The sequence below is a fragment of the Saccopteryx bilineata genome, chromosome 4, assembly GCF_036850765.1.
Source record: "Saccopteryx bilineata isolate mSacBil1 chromosome 4, mSacBil1_pri_phased_curated, whole genome shotgun sequence".
In the NCBI taxonomy this organism is placed as follows: Eukaryota; Metazoa; Chordata; class Mammalia; order Chiroptera; family Emballonuridae; genus Saccopteryx; species Saccopteryx bilineata.
In genome coordinates, this window is record NC_089493.1 from 39304540 (window position 1) to 39324321 (window position 19782).

Below are 19782 nucleotides of genomic sequence, written 5' to 3' on the forward strand. Positions count from 1 at the left end.
TAGCGTGATCAGCTCCAGCCCTTCTCCTGATTCCACATCCATGTGATCAACTGCACGTTATATAACACTGCTTTCTGTGTGCCTCTCACCCTCTCTGAGTTCACACGTCCTAAACTCACCTTTCACCGCCCCACCCTGCGCCTAACACTCCAGGGTATGGACCTCATCACTGCAGGTCTTTGAACACATAACTACTTCCTGCCTTTGAGGTTTAGGACAAAGGATTCCCTCTGCCTAGAATATTCTCCTCCCCCTTGTCAACCCGATTGAACCCTTATTTGTCCATCAACACCCAGCTTAAATGCCATTTCCTCTGTTTTGTCCTTATGTCACCTCCCCTGTCCATGTCTCCAGAGAGAGTTCTTCTGATCGTTTTTCCTTGGCAGTGAACTAAGTATTTATTTACATACTCTCATTCCTACTGGACTGTGAGCAACATCAGAGGCCATGTCTTTTCATCTTCGCATTCCCAGTACTAAGCCCAGGCCAAGCAAAGAGAAGGCATGTGACAAGTATTTGCTGAATTAAATTAAACAGGGATTCTGGTTTACTGATACAGTAAGTTTCTGGGTTACAAACATCTGACTTATGTACAGGTCGTACTTATGAACAGAGCGCTGTATGGGCTTTGGTAATTAACTGCAGTTGGACATCAGTGAAAATGATACAGAGTTACTTGACTCCCACGGCAAAGAACTAACCAAGGAAGTCCTTATGGAACTAGAGCAACAGATGAGCATTTACGGAAGCAAACAGGGACCTAGAAACTCCAAGAAAAGGTTTTCTACAAAAGTGTTAGTTGATGCTTTTTGTCTCACTGAAGCCAGATTGGCCAAGTTAGAGGAGCAAGATCCTGATAGAGAGAGGTCCACCAAAGCTTACTGTGTAACCGAAGGCCTGAGATGCTACAGGGCCCTTTATGATGAGAAAGAGAAAAGCTCTGTACAAACCTCCCTTGATGCTACTTCAAGAAACTGACTCCAGCAGCAGAATCAAGTCCTGCGTCTCTAACACCAGCTCCATCCTCTCCAACAAGTCCACACCATCTTCTGCCTCATCCAAGATTAAGGTTGTATTTGAAAACATTTAAATATTTATGTGCACAGAAATGTAAAAAATAAACACTAGGTTATGATAAACATCTAAGCTGCATTTAATAGTTGAATGTATCTGTCTCAACTTACATACAAATTCAACTTAAGAACAAACCTACAGAACCTATCTCGTTCGTAACCTGGCACTGCCTGTTTACCAGTTTCTTCTTTCCGAGTCGCAGACTCATCGCAGGTCAATAAAATAATAAGTTCTGGTATGATGGCTTTACTCAAATGAATAATCGTTAAATAATGCTGTAACACTATCATAAACATATACCCTACTTTATTGGAAGTTAAATAGGTGACAAATTCATGCTATGTGGGTAGTAAATACACAGCATCCTAGTAGCTTCCTCCAGTGGCTTATGTTTCTGGTTCAATAGGAGAGAATCCCATCAGGGAGTAATTTAAGTGCAAAAAACATGGGGCTTGAGGGTTAACAGACAGTAATGGGAAGCAGAAGAGAAACCAGACTGGCCAGATGTCGTTTAGTGCAGAAGCCTGGATGGGGAATCAGGAAAACCTGGATTTTGATCCCAGTGTATTCCTAGTTTACTTGCTGAAGGACAAATGTATGATTCCACTTACATGAGGGGTCTGGAATAGTAGAATTCATAGAGACCAAAAGCAAAATGGCCGTCGCCAGGGACTGGGGGGAGGTAGGTTTAAGAGGTATGAAGTTTCAGTTTTAGAAGATGAAAAATGTTCCAGAAACAGAGGGTGGTGGTGGTTGTACAACCACACGAGTGTACTGGATGCTACTGAATTGTACATTTAAAATGTGTTCAGATGGTAAATTGTGTTCCAGGACTGGAGCTCTTCCACGAGGAAGTGCAGCTGCTCCGTAGGCCTCTGACTAAAACTCCCAGCACCATGAGCACCCTTCAAAAACGAACTATCTGTCTGAAGAACCGACCCAGTGTTCATCTTTACTTCCTCAGGCACGTAGTAGGTGGCAAGACGTGGTTTTCGAACTCAACTAACGTGGTTACGGAACAAATCCAAATGACACATGCTTTCTTATCTTCAACGTCAAGGCATCCATCCCTGTTTCTTTATCACTTCAAAATAAGGCTTCCAGTATAGTGCCTTAAATGCATGCCAAAAGGGCTTCTTTCAGCATGATGTATTACCTCACTGCCCCTGAACCCTGGGCTGGCACCTGGCTTGCATAAGGATAACACACAAGCAAAGGAGATCTGCAGAGGTTCGGGAAACCTTCCTTCTCTCCTCCCGGCACTGAGGGAGACGGCCCTGGGACCTGCTCCTTGGATGCTGTCGGTGGAAACACAATAGAGCAACACACAGGGAATGGTGGTCACGCGACCCACCACCCTGAGGGTCCTGACTGAAGGGAGTCCCTACCTACACTGAAGCCACAGGTGCTAGAAATCCTGGCTCTTTGGCAAGCAATGCTATCAACTGCTCTTGTAGTGGGCTTGGAAATAACTATTGCATAAGAGAAGAAAACAGCCTAAAAGAACCCTGGTTCTTTGGTTCCAAAGATGAAAACACATACGTCGGTTAAAGCTGGTAGCTGACTAGTGGGAGGTAAAATACGGACATGCAAGAATCACACCTAGTAAGCTGGTTTGCTGTCGGTTGAAAGCTGGCTGGGGAAGCCACACTTACAGATTTCAGGATCCCTGTGGCATCTTCATGGAGCCACGTCGGGTAGACCACTTCGTCGTTCAGTATGGCCTCGAAGAGGTCGTCCTCGTTCTCGGCCTCGAAGGGCGCGTGACCACAGAGCATCTCATAGAGCAGCACGCCCATGGCCCACCAGTCTACCGCGGGCCCGTACAGCATTTCCTGGAGGATCTGTGCCGAGAGAGGGGGCCGCACGAGAAGTGTTAGTTGCATATCTAATTAACAAATGTGTCTTTACTAACTAGGAAAAAGAATAGGTTAGAAAATATCAAAGTCAAAAACGTGGAGTTTCCTGGGATGACATGCACGTTTCATTCAATTGTTAAAGAGCGACCTGTTTTTCCTGTGGTCAACCCAGAGGCCACTTCTCATCCCGGTGATCCAACATACCTGCCTACTGAGGCCACGGTAATGCTATCTATGTGCATGGATCTAACCACAGGGGGAACTACGTCTATGTGAAAGGAAGAGGAGACTGGGGTTCATTCACTTATGGGGGAAAGCTTCTAGAGCTCTTCCTTATGTCTGCCTAGTGGGGCTGGGATCAAAGCCCGCAGTAGAGACAAGGAAGAGGATACACAGCTGTGAGTGGAGCCTACTCTGCCCCCATCCAGGGCTAAAGCCTAAAAGCATCTGCTAAGTTTATAAAAAAAATTTTTTTTTTACTTAAAATTCTTATTTAGAGAAACTGAGGACATTTTCATCCATCATTCAGCCAATGAGTCATAAAGGAGTCTGGAGGCATCTGCCTTCAATGCAGCACAAAACCGCAGCACCCAGAGGCGACCTGTGGCATTTTCGGTCAGGGTTACTGTACGGCTCAGATTTCCAAAGCACTCACCTCTGGAGCAATATAGTCGGGCGTGCCACAGAAGGTGGCCGTGGTGACTCCGTTACAGATCCCCTCCTTGCACATCCCAAAGTCTGCCAGTTTACAGTGACCCTCGTGGTCCAACAGCACATTGTCCAGTTTCAGATCCCTGAAAGAAATGAGGAGCAGCAGGTGATAGGGCAGCCGGGCCCCGGACCACCCACCTGGACCAGCTGGCTCCTGGGATGCGAGATCAGACCACAGAGTAGTCATGATGTGCACACACTTCGAAAAGAACAAGCATATTTTGGTTATCTAGATTAAAAAAATTCTATCAACTCACAAAATGGGCCTCATGGCCCCCAGGGAATGATTCCATATGAATGGGCTCACCACACAGAAAAAGTAGGCTGCCCTTTAGAAACTGAAAGCAGAGCGTGACTTTTCCAGGCTTCCCGCTTACTTTGTACTCATAAGATATCACCTAACCCATCCCAGGCCCTCTACTCAGGAATCTGTCTCTGCCCACTGGAGTTCACTCAGTGACCATTCACGGAGCCAGTGGTCGCTGTGTGCCGGGGACGGTGATGGACAGAGTACAGACGATCTTTATCCCTGAGGAGCTCACTGTTTAAGGAGGAGACCAATATTTGCTGAACTGTAAGTCCATGAAGGAGGCATCAGGTTGGTTTGGCTCACCGCTGTGCCTAGCATAGTGCACTCCATAAGCACTGTTCAGTGCTCATACATACGCATGTATGCGTATATGTATACATACACGAGTGGGGGAAGGAGGACAGGGCACTTCTGTTCCCCTGTCCCTGCTCTGGGGGCATGCTTGGCCCAAGGGGAGAGGCTGCTGTCTGTCTAGCCCAGGGTCACGTTTCAGCTGGCGGAGGCAGGTGATGACAGAACTGGCGCGACTGGTTTCCACACTGCGGCCTGGGAGGCGACGCAGCCTGACCAGGTGGGAATGAAAACCAAGTCCCGTCTCCCAGAAAGCCCCGATAAGTGAGGTTAGAGCAGCAGAGTTTCCTCAGCACAGATCAGTGGGAACACTGACCAGAACCCCTCCCTGCTCCTGGCAGCGGTCGCCCGGGTGTGAGGGGTGTAAGGGGACGGTGTGCCGGGTACCGGGCATCCGCTTCAAAAAAGCCTTCTCCGCCTCTACACCAGGCCCGGCCTCAGCCCCCAAAGCAGCCTCCACGCCCTTCTGCATGTACAATCCTGCTTCCCACACAAGTGACTGTTTTCAGCGGGGGTGATCTGCGGAAACTCCTGCCTTCCCCACTGCTCCCCTCCCCCATACGAGCAAGGCTTATGTAAGCCATGGGAAGCTGGACGCACAGGAGCACCGGGTGGGGGGTGAGGATGACTGTGGTCACGGACACGTGAGGGAGGCCGCTGCCGGGAGCGCTGTGTCTCACTCAGTTCTTTCAGATGTGGTTTCAGACTCCAGGCTCCATTAGTGCCCGGTTGTCTGGCTCCTCTAGGACTGCGGGCACACATTACAGGCAGCTAGACGGGGTTAGAGATTATATATATAGTCTGCAGCCCCAGGAGAGAGCAAGGTGCCAGGGAGCTGAGCCTTGGGCTGGTTTTATCAGCATCATGGTCTGGCATAGTGGTCCAGGCCCACATGGACCCTGGCCCAGAGCATGCTGACACTCACAATGCCAAACAAGGTTGCTGAGTTTGTGAGTTCGCCCGAAGCCACTGGGCTTGCTCAGAGCTAGGAACGGATATTCTCATGTAACAGAAACAAGTGCTAACAGAAACCCGCAATGCTCTCAAAGGCTGACCTGTGATTGCTCAAAAGAGCTGTTGACTAGCACCCCAGGTAAGATTTGAATGCTTACTACTCAGCTGCTGTCGTGGGCGGCAGGAACTGTTCAGCGAGAGAAATGTGCTTTGCAATCAGTTTTGGCTGTCGTCTGTCCCAGTGCCCTCGGCATGGAGACGTCTGCACAGCCTTGCTGCTCAGAAGACAGCTGAGCAATACGGGGGATGCAGTTCATCCTGGGCATGGGACACCCAAGGGCACAGAGGCAGCTTAATCCCGACTTTTCAATCTAATTTTAGGTATTCTCAGAACAGGTGCGATCTAATAGGACAAAACCCTCACACTGTGATCCTAAGGGGGTTCGATTAAGAACATGATACAATCCCAGGTTATCAGTTCTATTGTCAGCCCAGATAGCTCATTCCTCCGCTGGGAGGTCTGTCCTGATGTTTGTAGACACACAGCTCTGTCCCTAGAGCGTCTAGTTCCTATCTCTATGACCGCACACCCTGCACTGTATTCCAGAAGGCTTTGTCTGCACACCGGTCCCCCCACTTAGCTGGGGCTGAGCCTGCTTCCTCCCTAGTCCAGCTCAGTCCTGGCAGAAGGTGCTGCCCGAAGAGAGAAACAAGATTCCAGTGAGCTGCCTTGGCCAACTCAGAGCCTGGGAAAGGGAAGAAATTCTATAAACCTCACTGAGACCTTTGCTCCAAAGTAATTTAACTTATAGAAAGCCATGTGCTTTGCCCCTTAGAGATGGATCCCAGCAGGAAGAGAAGAATCCTGAAATAGAAGTTCAAATTCTTTGCTTTAGTGAAGCCAGCGAAGAACAACTGCTTTGGGAGAAGCAACGAGAGAGTGAGGACCCAGCATTTCCCCCTGCCTGGCGTCCCGATGGAACAGCCGAACACTGAGAGGCTTAGTCAGACAGCTCCTAAGGCTACAGAGCCATGTATGGCCAGGGTCAGCCTCCACTCTAAGGATAAATCAGTATCTTCATTTAAACAAACAAACAAACAAACAAAGCAAAAGCAAGAAAAGTCACCCTATGACTCCTGACTTTGAAATATTCAGAGGTCCGTTTTGGGCTCTGGAGTTCCTCAGCCTCCTGTGCCAATGTGTAACTCAGCAGCCAAACTCAACAAGGCGACACAATGAAGATTACAAGTTCATACAGGGCAGAGGTTCAACCCCCAAAATGCCGAATACACAGTTACAGGCTCATTATTCATTAGCCCATTGAGCACTGGTATTGAATAGTTGCTATGCCATTTGTCATGCAAGCACAGAAGGGTAGAACGAGTTATGTTATCCTCCCCGACTGCCTGAAAGGTTCATTGTTGTTGCTGGGTAATCAGGGTTACTTAAACTGCCCACAGTGATTTGAGAGGGGACTCCCGAGTGGGCGAAGACAAAGGACATTGAGAAGCTGTATTTATTTTGTTTCCACCTTGAGCTACTCCAAGACCCACTAAACAGAATGACCCGAGTCTTACTGCTCAGATCACTGGAATCAGTGACTTCTAAAAGAAATAAAGGAAACCAAGTTGAGAGTTGGCTCCTTGAACAAGAATGAATCTATGAGGCTATTTAGTAAATATTTTTAATGTTATGTATTATTTAAAAGCTTTGTCATGAAAAATTTCAAACATGTACAAAATTATAGCTCCCCCATGGGGATCACACAGCCTCAGCAGCTATCAATGCACGTCTTACCTTATTAATAAAGTGTAACTTTGATAGCAGTTATACACAGTCAATATCCTATCAAGTCTATTGTTTTTGTCTCTTTGCTCATTTGTGTGCATGTGTATGTGCAGGTAAATGTGTGTATGTATGTATGTGTATACAGAGACACCTAGAAAAAGCTTCTGTGGATAACAAGAATAATATGTCATTAGTAATTAGCATAAAGTGAATGTTACCAAATGCTGAGGGCTTTATCCATATTATTTTATCTTCAAAACAACCCAGCCCTGGCCCTGGCTGGTTTGCTCAATGGTAGAGCATCAGCCCAGTATGTGGGAAATCTTGGGTTCAATTCCTGGTCAGTGCACACAGGAGAGGCGCCCATCTGCTTCTCCACTCTTCCCCCTCTTCTATCTCTCTATCTCTCTCTTCTCGTCCCACAGCCAGGACTCCATTGGAGCAAAGTTGGCCCAGGCGCTGAGGATGGCTCCATGGCCTCTGCTTCAGGTGCTAAAATGGCTCCAGTTGCAACAATGCCCCAGATGGATAGAGCATTGCCCTCCAGTGGGCTTGCTGGGTAGATCCCAGTCAGGGACATGCGGGAGTCTGTCTCTCTACCTCCCCGTTTCTCACTTCAGAAGAATACAAAAAAAACCTCCAACCAACCAACCAAACAAAAAAACCCAGCCCTGGCTCATTGGCTCAGTGGTAGTGTCAGCCTGGTGTGTGGATATCACAGGTTCAATTCCCAGTCAGGGCGCACAGAAGTGCCCATCTGCTTCTCCACTTGTATTCCTCCCCCTTCTCTCTTTCTCTCTCTCTTTCCCTCCCATACCCATGGCTCAATTGGAGCCTCTGCCTCAGGCACTAAAAATAGCTCAACTGAGAGCATGGCCCCAGATGGGGGTTGCTGGGTAGATCCTGGTTGGGGCACATGCGGGAGTCTATCTCCCCTCTTCTCACTTGGAGAAAAGAAAGGAAGGAAGGAAGGGAGAAAGAAAGGAAGGAAGGGAGGGAGGGAGAAAGGGATGGAGGGAGAGAGGGAAGAAGGAAGGAAGGAAGGAAGGAAGGAAGGAAGGAAGGAAGGAAGGAAGGAAGGAAGGAAGGAAGGAAAAGAAAGAGAAAAAAAAACCCCAACCCTATGAAATAGGATCTATGGCAACATCATTTAGTTAGTTAGGCATAAATCTGAATTTGAACTCAGTTCTACTCAACTCCTTCTAAGGCCTGGGCTCATAACCCATTACAGTGGGCACACTCTCTTCTATGCAGTGGTATTGTGTCACTGGCTAATCTTCCTAGTAGACTGTTTCCTGAGAGAACTTTACCAATGAAAACAAGAACCATATGAGAATCAATAAATATCCCAAGACTGAACTATGACAAAAGGACATTTCTGTTCCTATCACACCGTAAAATGCATAATCAAAATTCTGCAAAAAAAAAAAAAAAAAAAAAAATTTTTCTTAGCTTTTAGCTTGTACATGGAGAAGAAATTCAATGGATTTTATATAATCCTAGAAGGTTAGGGGTGCCCATAGCAAATCTCTCTCTTCTGGTTACAAATTCAGAAGATAATTCTCTGCCTTCATCTAAGGAGGAAAGGCTTGAATGTAGTCAAACATTAAGATGTGGCAATGGCTAAGAGAGTTATTTTGAATTATAATCTTAATTGTAAACCAAAACGATTTAGGGAGGGCGCATATTTTGAATGTCTAAATTCATATAAACTTGAATTTTTTTCAAAGCAAAGACTGTATTACATTGGTAAAAGAATTTTTAAAAGTCACTGAAATATAAAAGCCTAAAATATGGTTATATCACGAGTTAGGTAGTAGTACCAGTCTTGTACTACCAAACACAAGATATTCATCCATTCACCCACCCAATAAATCTCTGAGTATCATCCATGAGCCAGGTCCTACACAAGGGGCTAAGAACACTGAAGGAGACAGCAGATAGCGGGAACCTGATACGCAGGTGCAGTAAGGAATTTAGTCTTGTACCCAAGAGGAAACAGAAACCATTGAAAAGTCTTACACGGGAGAGGGATGATGTTAATTTGTAGTTTACAAGACTCCCAAGATAACACAGATAACAGATCAGAGGGACTGAGATAAGACTGAAGAGGCCAGTTGTGAAGCCACTAGAATACCCAGAAAAGAAATGATGGTGGCCTGAACTTGGGCGGGTAAGGTAAGGAGAACTGGGTGGATCAAGAGTATTCTGGCAGCCTAGCGTGCGGAGGACCCGGGTTCGATTCCCGGCCAGGGCACACAGGAGAAGCGCCCATTTGCTTCTCCACCCCTCCGCCGTGCTTTCCTCTCTGTCTCTCCCTTCCCCTCCCGCAGCCAAGGCTCCATTGGAGCAAAGATGGCCCGGGCGCTGGGGATGGCTCTGTGGCCTCTGCCTCAGGCACTAGAGTGGCTCTGGTCGCAACATGGCGACGCCCAGGATGGGCAGAGCATCGCCCCCTGGTGGGCAGAGCATCGCCCCTGGTGGGCATGCCGTGTGGATCCCGGTCGGGCACATGCAGGAGTCTGTCTGACTGTCTCTCCCTGTTTCCAGCTTCAGAAAAATGAAAAAAAAAAAAAAAAAAAAAAAGAATATTCTGGGACAGCCTGACCAGGCAGTGGCGCAGTGGATAGAGCGTTGGATTGGGATGTGGAGGACCCAGGTTCGAAACCCCAAGGTCGCCAGCTTGAGCGTGGGTTCATCTGGTTTGAGCAAGGCTCACCAGCTTGGACCCAAGGTCGCTGGCTTGAGCAAGAGGTCACTCGATCTGCTGTAGCCCCAGGTCAAGGCACATATGAGAAATCAATCAATGAACAACTAAGGAACCTCAATGAAGAATTGATGCTTCTCATCTCTCTCCCTTCCTGTCTGTCTGTCCCTATTTGTCCCTCTCTCTGACTCTCTCCGTCTCTGCCACACACACACACACACACACATACACAGAATATTCTAGGACAAAAGTAATGGGATTTAGCAATGGAAGGATATAGAGGGTAAAGGGAAGAAGGTATGGTGAGGATGTTCTGGCTCACAGAATTGATGTTGGACATAATGAGCTACTTTTTAGCCATCCAAGTGAGACGTTTAAAAGGCAGTTGAATATACATGGCTAGAATTTTAAAAGACTGGGCTGAAGATATACATTGAAGAGTCGTTGGTGGGTGTGGATGAGTTCACCTGGGGAGAGGGAATGGGATGAGAAGAAAAGGCTTGGGACTGAGCCTTGGAGAGGATCCTGAGGACAAGAGCCTAGTCTTTTTCACACTGAGACTACTAGTGATAAATTGTACCTCAAGTGGAGAACATAACTGAGTGCCCTGGGAAGCAATGGACCTACCTCTTCTATTTCCATGTGGGCCATCTATAGTCTTTTAAGGCTTATAAAGATCATAAAATGTTAACCTTTTACATTCAAAATTGTCTAAAGGATTGTTTCTAGGTTAAACTCAGAACCTCGCCCTGGCCGGTTGGCTCAGCAGTAGAGCATCGGCCTAGCGTGCAGAGGACCCGGGTTTGATTCCCGGCCAGGGCACACAGGAGAAGCGTCCATATGCTTCTCCACCCTTCCACCGCGCTTTCCTCTCTGTCTCTCTCTTCCCCTCCCACAGCCAAGGCTCCATTGGAGCAAAGATGGCCCGGGCGCTGGGGATGGCTCTGTGGCCTCTGCCTCAGGCGCTAGAGTGGCTCTGGTCGCAACATGGCGATGCCCAGGATGGGCAGAGCATCGCCCCCTGGTGGGCAGAGCGTTGCCCCTGGTGGGCGTGCCGGGTGGATCCCGGTCGGGGGCATGCGGGAGTCTGTCTGACTGTCTCTCCCTGTTTCCAGCTTCAGAAAAATGAAAAAAAAAAAAAAAAACTCAGAACCTCTGCCACGTGACATGATGCTCTTGTGTAAGTATTTTATTTCACAAAGATACGTGTTGTTGTACCACACATAACAGCAACATTTGAAACAAGCTAAATTATTTATTTACGGGAAAGGCTAAATAAATTACGGTAAATACATGACAGAATTTTAGGAAAGCTGCTAAAATTTTGTGGACTAAAGTGTAGGGAAATGTTTATAATAGAATTTTTATCTTTTGAAAATTATTTCTCTTCTGATTATAAAAGTTTAGTTATATTTTCATTGTATAAAGTTTAATCATTCCTGAAAAAATTATGGAGGACACAATGACAAATTCAGAAACAATGACAAACTCATAGTCCTCCAAACTTCTCAATGCTACACTAACACATTATAAAGTAACTTGCTTTTATCATTTAAGAAATATTTTAGATATATTTCTACCTGTTATAGATTTGCCTCATTCTCTGTAATGATTACATAAAATTCCATTATAAAGCTATACCATCATTTCGGTTGTTTCCAGTTTTTTGCAACTTTTTTTTTTGTTTTTTGCAACTTTAAACAATGAGTAGTAAACATTAATGGCACTTTTGTAGGAGTGCTCATTTAGGATAAATTTCTAGAAGTGTAAATGCTGTGTCAAAGGGTATAAATGTTTAAAATTTAAATTCATATTGAGCAGCTACTCTCTAAATTTATACTCCTTCCTACCAACAGTGTATGAAAGTGTGTATTTGACTTCCTTATTAAGGTTAGATATAATAATCATCCTATGTCCTAGCCAATCTGCTAGGGAAAAAAGATGTCACTTCATTTCTTGATTATTAATGAGATTGGGCCTTAAAAATATATGTTTAATGGCCTTTTGTATTTCTTTTGTCTGTTACCTATTTACATTTTGCCCACTTTAAAATTTGAGTTATCTTCTTGATTGCTTTTAAGAAGCTCATCAAATATTATGTTTTGTTTATTCATTATGAATTATGGATAGTAGTGATTTGTTATATTGATTGAGGATATCATTGCCCAGTTTGTTTTTAACTTTTGTTTATAACCTTCATATTTTTATGTAATCAAATCTATCAATCTTTCCTTTATAGCTGCTGGGTTTCCTGACCTATTTGTAGGCTGATACAAATGTAAGTGAAAAAGCAGGATATAAAATTGTATTTTCAATAATCCCTTAATTATGTTACACTGGGGGAGTAGAGGAAAGGAAGAGAGACAAGATGGAAAAAGGAGAGATGGGAAAAGATAAAAGGAAAATGTTAAAAGTCTATTTCAAGATGATATGTTTATGAGTGATATGATTTCCTTATTGTATTTTCCAAATGTTTACAGGAATTATGTATTATTCCGATACCAGGGAAAAGTCATGAAAATGTATATTTACATATTTTAGCTTTAAGTCCTTTCTTTGGTTTATGTAACTTTTTTTTTTATTTATTCATTTTAGAGAGGAGAGGAAGAGACAGAGAGAGAAAGGAGAGACAGAGAGAGAGAAGGGGGAGGAGCTGGAAGCATCAACACCCATATGTGCCTTGACCAGGCAAGCCCAGGGTTTTGATCCGGTGACCTCAGCATTTCCAGGTCGACGCTTTATCCACTGCGCCACCACAGGTCAGGCCTTGGTTTCTGTAACATTTAGGGCTGTAATTCCCAAGGAAGATGTTTAGGAGAAATGATCCACTGGCAGGAATGTTAAGTTCTATTTTGGAACGCAGTCTGCAAGGGCATGCTGATAAGAATCACCTTGCTTGCTAGGGAACCAAAACATATGCGGACTCAGAATTCTAAACCTTTGTCACAATTTCATCTTGTACCACTGAAATGATCTAAAGTGTCTACCTACGCATAATTGTTGTGGATGGCACTGATCATTTCAAGTGCCCCATGATGTGTCCCTCTGAACCAACTTATGTACAGGAAGGGAAACCATCAACAAAATCAAAAGAAAACCTACAGAATGAAAGAAGATACTTGCCAGTGATACATCTGATAAAGGGTTAATATCCAAAATTTATAAAGAACTCAGGCAACTCAACACCAGAAAAACAAACAACTCAATTAAAAAGTGGGCTTACGACCTGAGTAGACACTTCTCCAGAGAAGACATATAGATGGCCAACAGACATATGAAGAGTTGTTCTTATCACCAATCATCAGAGAAATGCAAATCAAAACCACAACGAGATACCACCAGCTCAAACCCATCAGAATGGCTATCATCAATAAATCAACAAACAGCAAGTGTTGGTGAGGATGTGGAGAAAAGGGAATCCTCATGAACTGTTGGTGAGAATACAGACTGGTGCAGCCACTATGGGAAACAGTGTGGAGGTTCCTCAAAAAATTAAAAACGGAACTGCCTTTTGACCTAGTGATTCCCCTTCTTGGAATATAACCGAAGAAACCCAAAACACTAGTTCAGAGAATATATGCAACACTGTATCATTGCAGTATTATTTACAATAGCCAAGGAAGTTATGGAAGCAATCCAAGTGCCTATAATAGATGAGTGGATAAAAAACCTGTGGTACATATATACAATGGAATATTAGTTGGCCATAAAAAAGAATGAAATCTTACCAATCATGACAGCATTGTTGGATCTAGAGAGTATTAAGCTAAGCAAAATAAGTCAGACAGAGAAAGATAATATCAGATAATTTCACTTATATATGTAACCTAAAAAACAAAATAGAGAAACAAAATAGAAACAGACTTATAGACACAGAGAGCAAGCTGATAATCAACAGAAGGAAAATAACCGATTCTCTGAGAAATGAAGATGTTAAATAATTTCTTGCCCAGCACGTGTTACCAAAGCTCCTCTGAGACTCTTTCCCTAACCTTTCATATTTCTTCCCAACAGCTATGTGAGATGGGAAATGATCATAAAAACAGCTCCGTGTAAGTCTGGCTATTACACCCTCTTTCAAACAGGGACTCACAAACGAGTCCCCACAGGCCAGGTGTTGGTTTCTATCCAATTCTGGTGTTTGATGTACCAGATATGTAGGTAGCTTGTTTCCTCCCTTACCACTGTGTACACACAGAACCAGCTTAACTTGAGCATAGGGAATGAGAGATTTCCCCTCACCTTGTCTTATGGTAGGAAAAAAAAAAAGTCCAAAGAAAACATTCATTGACTCTCTGGACAAATGCAGGGCATAATGAATATGATTAATGTCCACAGTGTGCAGATCGTACATCTTAGGTACCATCAAATGAATGAGCCATCAAGCTGACAGCTAAGCCTTCTATACATATTTGTTCATTCCACTCCCCATACTCCCACAGGAGGGTTGAAATTCCCTAGCTGAAGTGGCACAGATTAATTTAGCAGCTCCTTACAGTACTTTTATTTTATGGTTGCCAAGAAAACCTCTCTCTCTGACTCTCCTTGCCAAAATGCTTCCTACGTGATACCTGGCAGCACTCAGTGGGAGAAAGCAGGAGGCTGGCTGGAGGGCTTCAGACACAGACACCAAGGAGATGACAGACCGTGGCGGCTAGGGGCCTCCTGATCATTGGTCCTGGCTCCAACAACACACAAAGGATGCTGGAGCCAACAGGACATTTCAACTTGATAGTCCAGTGGGAATAAGGTGGTGAAGCTAAAGCCTGCTTATCTCCTCAAGCCCCCTCAGTGCAGACAGCCAAGTATAGCTGACCCCTGGAATACCACCTGCTGGGCCAGCTTTGCTTCTTGGCTGCAGAAATCCCACAAGAAATGAGGTTACCACAAATAGGATCAGAGTCATAGGGATTCTAAGAGCCTGCAAGCTAGGGAGAGCTGTGGGGGAGGCCCCTACTGGCTGGCTGCTTGCAGGGCATTTGCATGAAGATGAAGGAAGGAAAGATATCTGAAGATGAAGAATCAGACCACGGTTCCCTGTTAAGTGATATGAGTTTAATGACAATTGGGGCAGCTGTGGAGTGGGGATGGATCCTACACTGAGTTTGTGTTGGACACACTGTACCAATACCAATAAACAGGTTCCTAAAATGAACCTGTGCTAAATGTTAGAGGGCACACAGCCTTCTAGGGGTAAATGCTCACCATGTTTTGTCACTGTTATTGCTGTAAGTGAATAAAGGCTGGCTCTTGTCTTCAGAAAGGTAAGACAGATCACTGAGCTATCAATACAAATACACAAATCAACAAGTGAAGGGACAATGAGATATCATACCCTGTCTAGCTAGGTATGGTTCCCTCCAAGGAAACCTTCTGGCTAGGAGTACTAGACCCTGTCAGCACTCAGGCGCATTCCCTGAAGACATTCCTAATGTCTGAGAGGAGATAGTGATGTCCTTATTTTGCCAGGGTTAGAACTTCTTTTTGGCTTGGAGAAAACAAGCAGCAAGTTATTGCAGCCATTAGCTGTCCAACCATGCAGCCTTGCATAATGTGTGAAAAGGGATGTGGGCACTGCTGGGAAGAGGTGATGAGAAATGCTTTACGACAAGAAGGCATAGAGTTCATAGCATCAGCTTCAGGAAGAGATATGCAGGCTGCTTTTGGCAAATGGCTAACCACCAACCTCTGCCAGCACTAGTAATGCCTTGCGCAATACTGGAGGAAAGGGAAGAAGAGAAGAGAGGAAAGTGGAGGGAGCCCTCTGACTTGAGCCAGAATTTTTTGGCCACATCAGCAGGACTTATCTTGTTACCTGCTATCCCCATCAGAGATTAAACCAGAACCATGTAAAGGGAAGTCTGAAGAACCCAAGAGAACACCTGTAATTCAGAACCGCTCCCAGGCCCTTGAAATGACACACCTTCCATTTCAGTCCTGGATTATCATGGGTATTGCTTTATTATCTAATGTTCTGCATAAACAGGCTTGCTCTCCCCAGATTACAAACTCCAAGGATAGGCCTGGCTATTTGGCAGGTCATTTCCAGAGTACTGATCACAGGCTGGACACATGACAGCAACAAACATCTGTGTCCCTTTCCAAGGAACTTCACTGATTTCCTCCTAATGCTGAGTATATAATAGCAAAAAAGTGCAAATGTCAGAATTTTCCCTAAGAAATTCCCTTTGGGAGAACTTACTGCAACTCCATGAGCACACCCCTCCATTCTGTCCCTAGCACTTGGTTTTGCAACCAGAGCCTAAATTCCCTGACAGCCATTCAGTTGTTCATTTTTTAAATATCTGAGCATTTATATGCGGTGACATTGTCTAATTTTATGTAGTAGCACTCTTCTTAATAAAGGTAATTTATTCAATGGACAAGAGTCATGATAACTTCCCAATATATTTAAAAGTCAACAGAATCCACAAATCAGGAAGAAAATGACTTTTTAGCTAGTGTGTCTTATTTTCAGTTTAGAAAGTATCACCAAATTTGTAAGCAAGAGTAGAGATGAAAACACCTTTTAAAAGAAAAAAAAAAGCGAGACGAGAGGAGACAGACTCCTGCATGTGCCCCAACTGGGCAACCCCCATCTAGGGCCGATGCTCAAATCAACTGAGTTATCCTCAGCACCTGGGGCTGACGCTTGAACCAACAGAGCCACTGGCTGAGGAGGGGAAGAGAGAGAGAAAGGGAAGGGGGAGAGGAAGAGAAGCAGAGGGTCACTTCTCATGTGTGCCCTGACCAGGGATTGAATCTGGCACATTCAGCATGCTGGGCTGATGCTCTTTCCACTGAGCAAACCAGCCAGGGCCTGAACACACCTTCTGAGAGAAGACTAACATCCTTCTTGCATTACATGTGATAAAAGCCTATGATTTTCTCACCAACGAAAAACTGATAACACCACATAGCCAGTATTTTTAGAAGAATCAAAACCAATAGAGAATATATACAAACTTTATAAATTCTAAATAACTACTGTAAGCTTTTGAGTTTGGGATAGGTAGGCCTACTATAGTATGAGGTGACACGTCTGGCTTACAAGCTGCTCCGTGGGAAACGGCACATAAAGCCAAAGAGGGTTGGTCACACAGGGCCACAACCTGACACCAGCACTGAGTGAAATGTCTCCAGAACTGGTTAAGCTTCATCAGCCACAACATCTTTGTCTCCACTTATTTTTTTGCTAAGACCAAATTCTGAAGCATTAAGATAGAGGAATTAAAATCTCTATCAGCAGCCCTGTTCAGCACAATGAGAACAGGTAGGCTGCGGTTCATCCAGTTCCATTCCGCCCGGTCAAATACCGGGCAGCTCACCACAAGTGACCTATTCTCTCTCTCTCTCTCTTTTTTTTTTTTTTTACTTTTATTCATTTTAGAAAGGAGAGAGGCGGGGGGGGGGGGAGCAGGAAGCATCAACTCCCATATGTGCCTTGACCAGGCAAGCCTAGGGTTTTGAACCAGAGACCTCAGCATTCCAGGTCGATGCTTTATCCCACTGCACCACCACAGGTCAGGCGACCTATTCTCTTAAGTAGCATAAACTGAAGGAGGACGGAACAAGTCACTCGATCCTGTTGCTATTTGATGCACCACTGTGGATGGAGACATTTCTTTACATTCTGGAGCACTGAAATCCTCCAGAAATAAAACACAGAAGTCCCAAAGGGTGACACGGTATCTGCACCTCACAACGCACTCAAATAAAGCTCAGCTGGAATAGCCAGTCCTCAGATTCTTCTCTACCCCATCTCTTGCCTAATCATCTGCAGAATGATGGGACCGACGATATCCCTTCCCCGCTGTTCACATCCAGTCAACCACTAACACCTGAAAACGACTCCTCCTGGTTGTATTTAGAATCAGACACCTCTCCGTCATACTGCTGAGGCCTCCATTCAGTCCCCTCAAATCCCCCCTGAATCACTCCAGTGTCTAACTCATCTTTCCACCTTTTCATTCCCCATGCCGGACCAGTTGTTCTTCCGAAATGCAATTCCTGATGTTTGAACCTGTAAGAGGCTCCCTTCTGGCTGTCGCACTGTAAAGCTCCGCACTGGAGTTTCCGCCTGCCCCTCCAGCCTCACTTCCTGCCCCTCTGCTCCCCGCCTGCCGCGGGTCCCCACGTGAGCACCACATGCTCTTGCGGAACCTCTCTGCCCTCAGGTTTGCCCTCCTGCACCTACTCAGTGCTGCTCAGAGTGTGGTCCTCGGACTGGCCTTACCTGCAAACTGCTACTGGCCTGCAAGGAAGTAACTAGACAATGAATGAATGAAAGAAGCAAGCCGCCGTGAAGTAGAGAAATTGAGAGTAAGCATTTAGAAACTTTTATAACAGCTTGGCAGTAATTTTATGTCTGTTGAATCTAATAAAAATTTGGGTTTTTATTTTACATCTTTTTAAAATCTTACTTTTCTAGTAACTTACTTTCAATACATCTTACAAAAACATTCATCCTGAATGGATGGAAAAAAGGAACAAGCCCACATATAGTTTGAGGAGCTCTGGCCAGCACTTCGTCCTTCCTCTCTCCTGGGCTGCCAGTTTCAGTCTCACCAAAGTCGCCCTGTCTCCGAAGCCTCCTGTGCCCCTTCCTAGGACCAGGCTGGTGTCTCCCCTCCGTGCTCGGATGGTGTTCGGTGCACACTTCTAAGTAGAGCATTTATTGCGCTGTGATTGCTGGTTCCCCTGCAGGTCTTTCCCACACTTATTTCAGCTCTCCTGACCTCAGAACATGGCGCACACGGTGCAGGTCCGAGTGGGCAATTAAGTGGCGATGGAACTGAACGAGCCCCCTCCGCTTCCTACCCTAAGCTGAGGGTGTGTTCCCTTTATCCATACACCCCTAGAGTGTAGAACTCTTCCGGACTAGCCTCTCCCTGACACTACTTGGTGTCTGTGCGTAACGGCTACGGAGGGAGGGAGGGAGGAATAAAGGGTTCGAACTGCTTTCCGTGTCTGGTGGTGAATCCTTCATGTTCCTCCTCTAGCTCTCCTTCCGGTTCTAGATTTAACATGGCAGTAAGCTGGACTTTAGGTTCAACAACCGGTGACTAATGTGTGTGCCCAGGGATTCAGTATCTTTACAACAGTGTGGTGTTATAACCATATAAGACAAAGCACCCCTGGACATCTTGCATAAAATTGAAAGGTCAGTCCAGGATGCAAAGAAATGAGATTCCAGAAATCTTTGATCAAGTTGTAAAGCTCATTTGATTTTTTTTTTAAAGGCATTTCATGGAAAACTCCAAAGCCCGAAGAGATGTAGTATTGCATAAGTAATCACTGAAAAGCTCAGAAAACCCTTTCAGCCTGAAGTAAAGAACATGATTCCCATCATTTGAAAGTTGGTAAGTCAGACTTTTCCCTGGGAACAGGTCAGTTCCCTGCGTCTTCGGGGGACGGCAGTTTGGGAACAGTTTCCTGAACCTCGCCTCTTGGGTTCTCATCTTAGATTTTACCACTAAAGTTGTGGAAAAATCCTTTCCTGCCTTTGCTTTAGAGTCTTTTCTTTAAAAGGGGGGGGGGGTGACGTGATCACCTGCCCACTTACAGGGCGCAGCGCATGAGCTCAGCCCAGGGCTTCCCGAGGGCTTCGCACGCACGGGGCTGGGAGCCTGGGCTGACCTGCGCTCAGGAAAAAACAAGCAAGCCCGAGACAGAACAAGTAGTTTTTTCCCCATTGGAAAAGGGACTCTTTTCCTCCTTCAAATTAGGAAGCAGAGAATCAACTGATGAAAAAAGTATACAAAATTAAAGATCTAAAAAAAAAAAAAAAAAAAAAAAAAGAAGGGGGGGAATTATTTTGAAAACAGAACATTTTGACCAATCTAGGTAGGCAATGTACCAGCAGTCGTTCCAGCCGTCTGCAGTCTGAGTTTCATGGCTCTGTCAAACAATATGTCATCTGCCTACAGAGAGCCTGGATCCGGTTGACAAAGACATGAACTTGCCATTTTTTGATCTGGGTTATGTGACACATTCCTGGGCAGGAAGGTGATGCTCTCTCCTCCTG

General features: G+C 45.2%; 1 protein-coding gene across 2 annotated transcripts in view; it reads right to left on the reverse strand.

Annotated features, from left to right (window-relative positions):
• Positions 1-19782, reverse strand: part of PRKCH (protein kinase C eta) — a 286597-nt gene that overhangs the window by 85602 nt on the left and 181213 nt on the right. For both annotated transcript variants that reach the window (XM_066276900.1, XM_066276899.1), the window contains exons 11-12: positions 3589-3727; positions 2730-2918 (exon numbers count right to left, since the gene is read on the reverse strand). In XM_066276900.1, coding sequence (XP_066132997.1) covers positions 2730-2918; positions 3589-3727 — 328 coding nt within the window. The remainder of the gene's footprint in view (positions 1-2729; positions 2919-3588; positions 3728-19782) is intronic.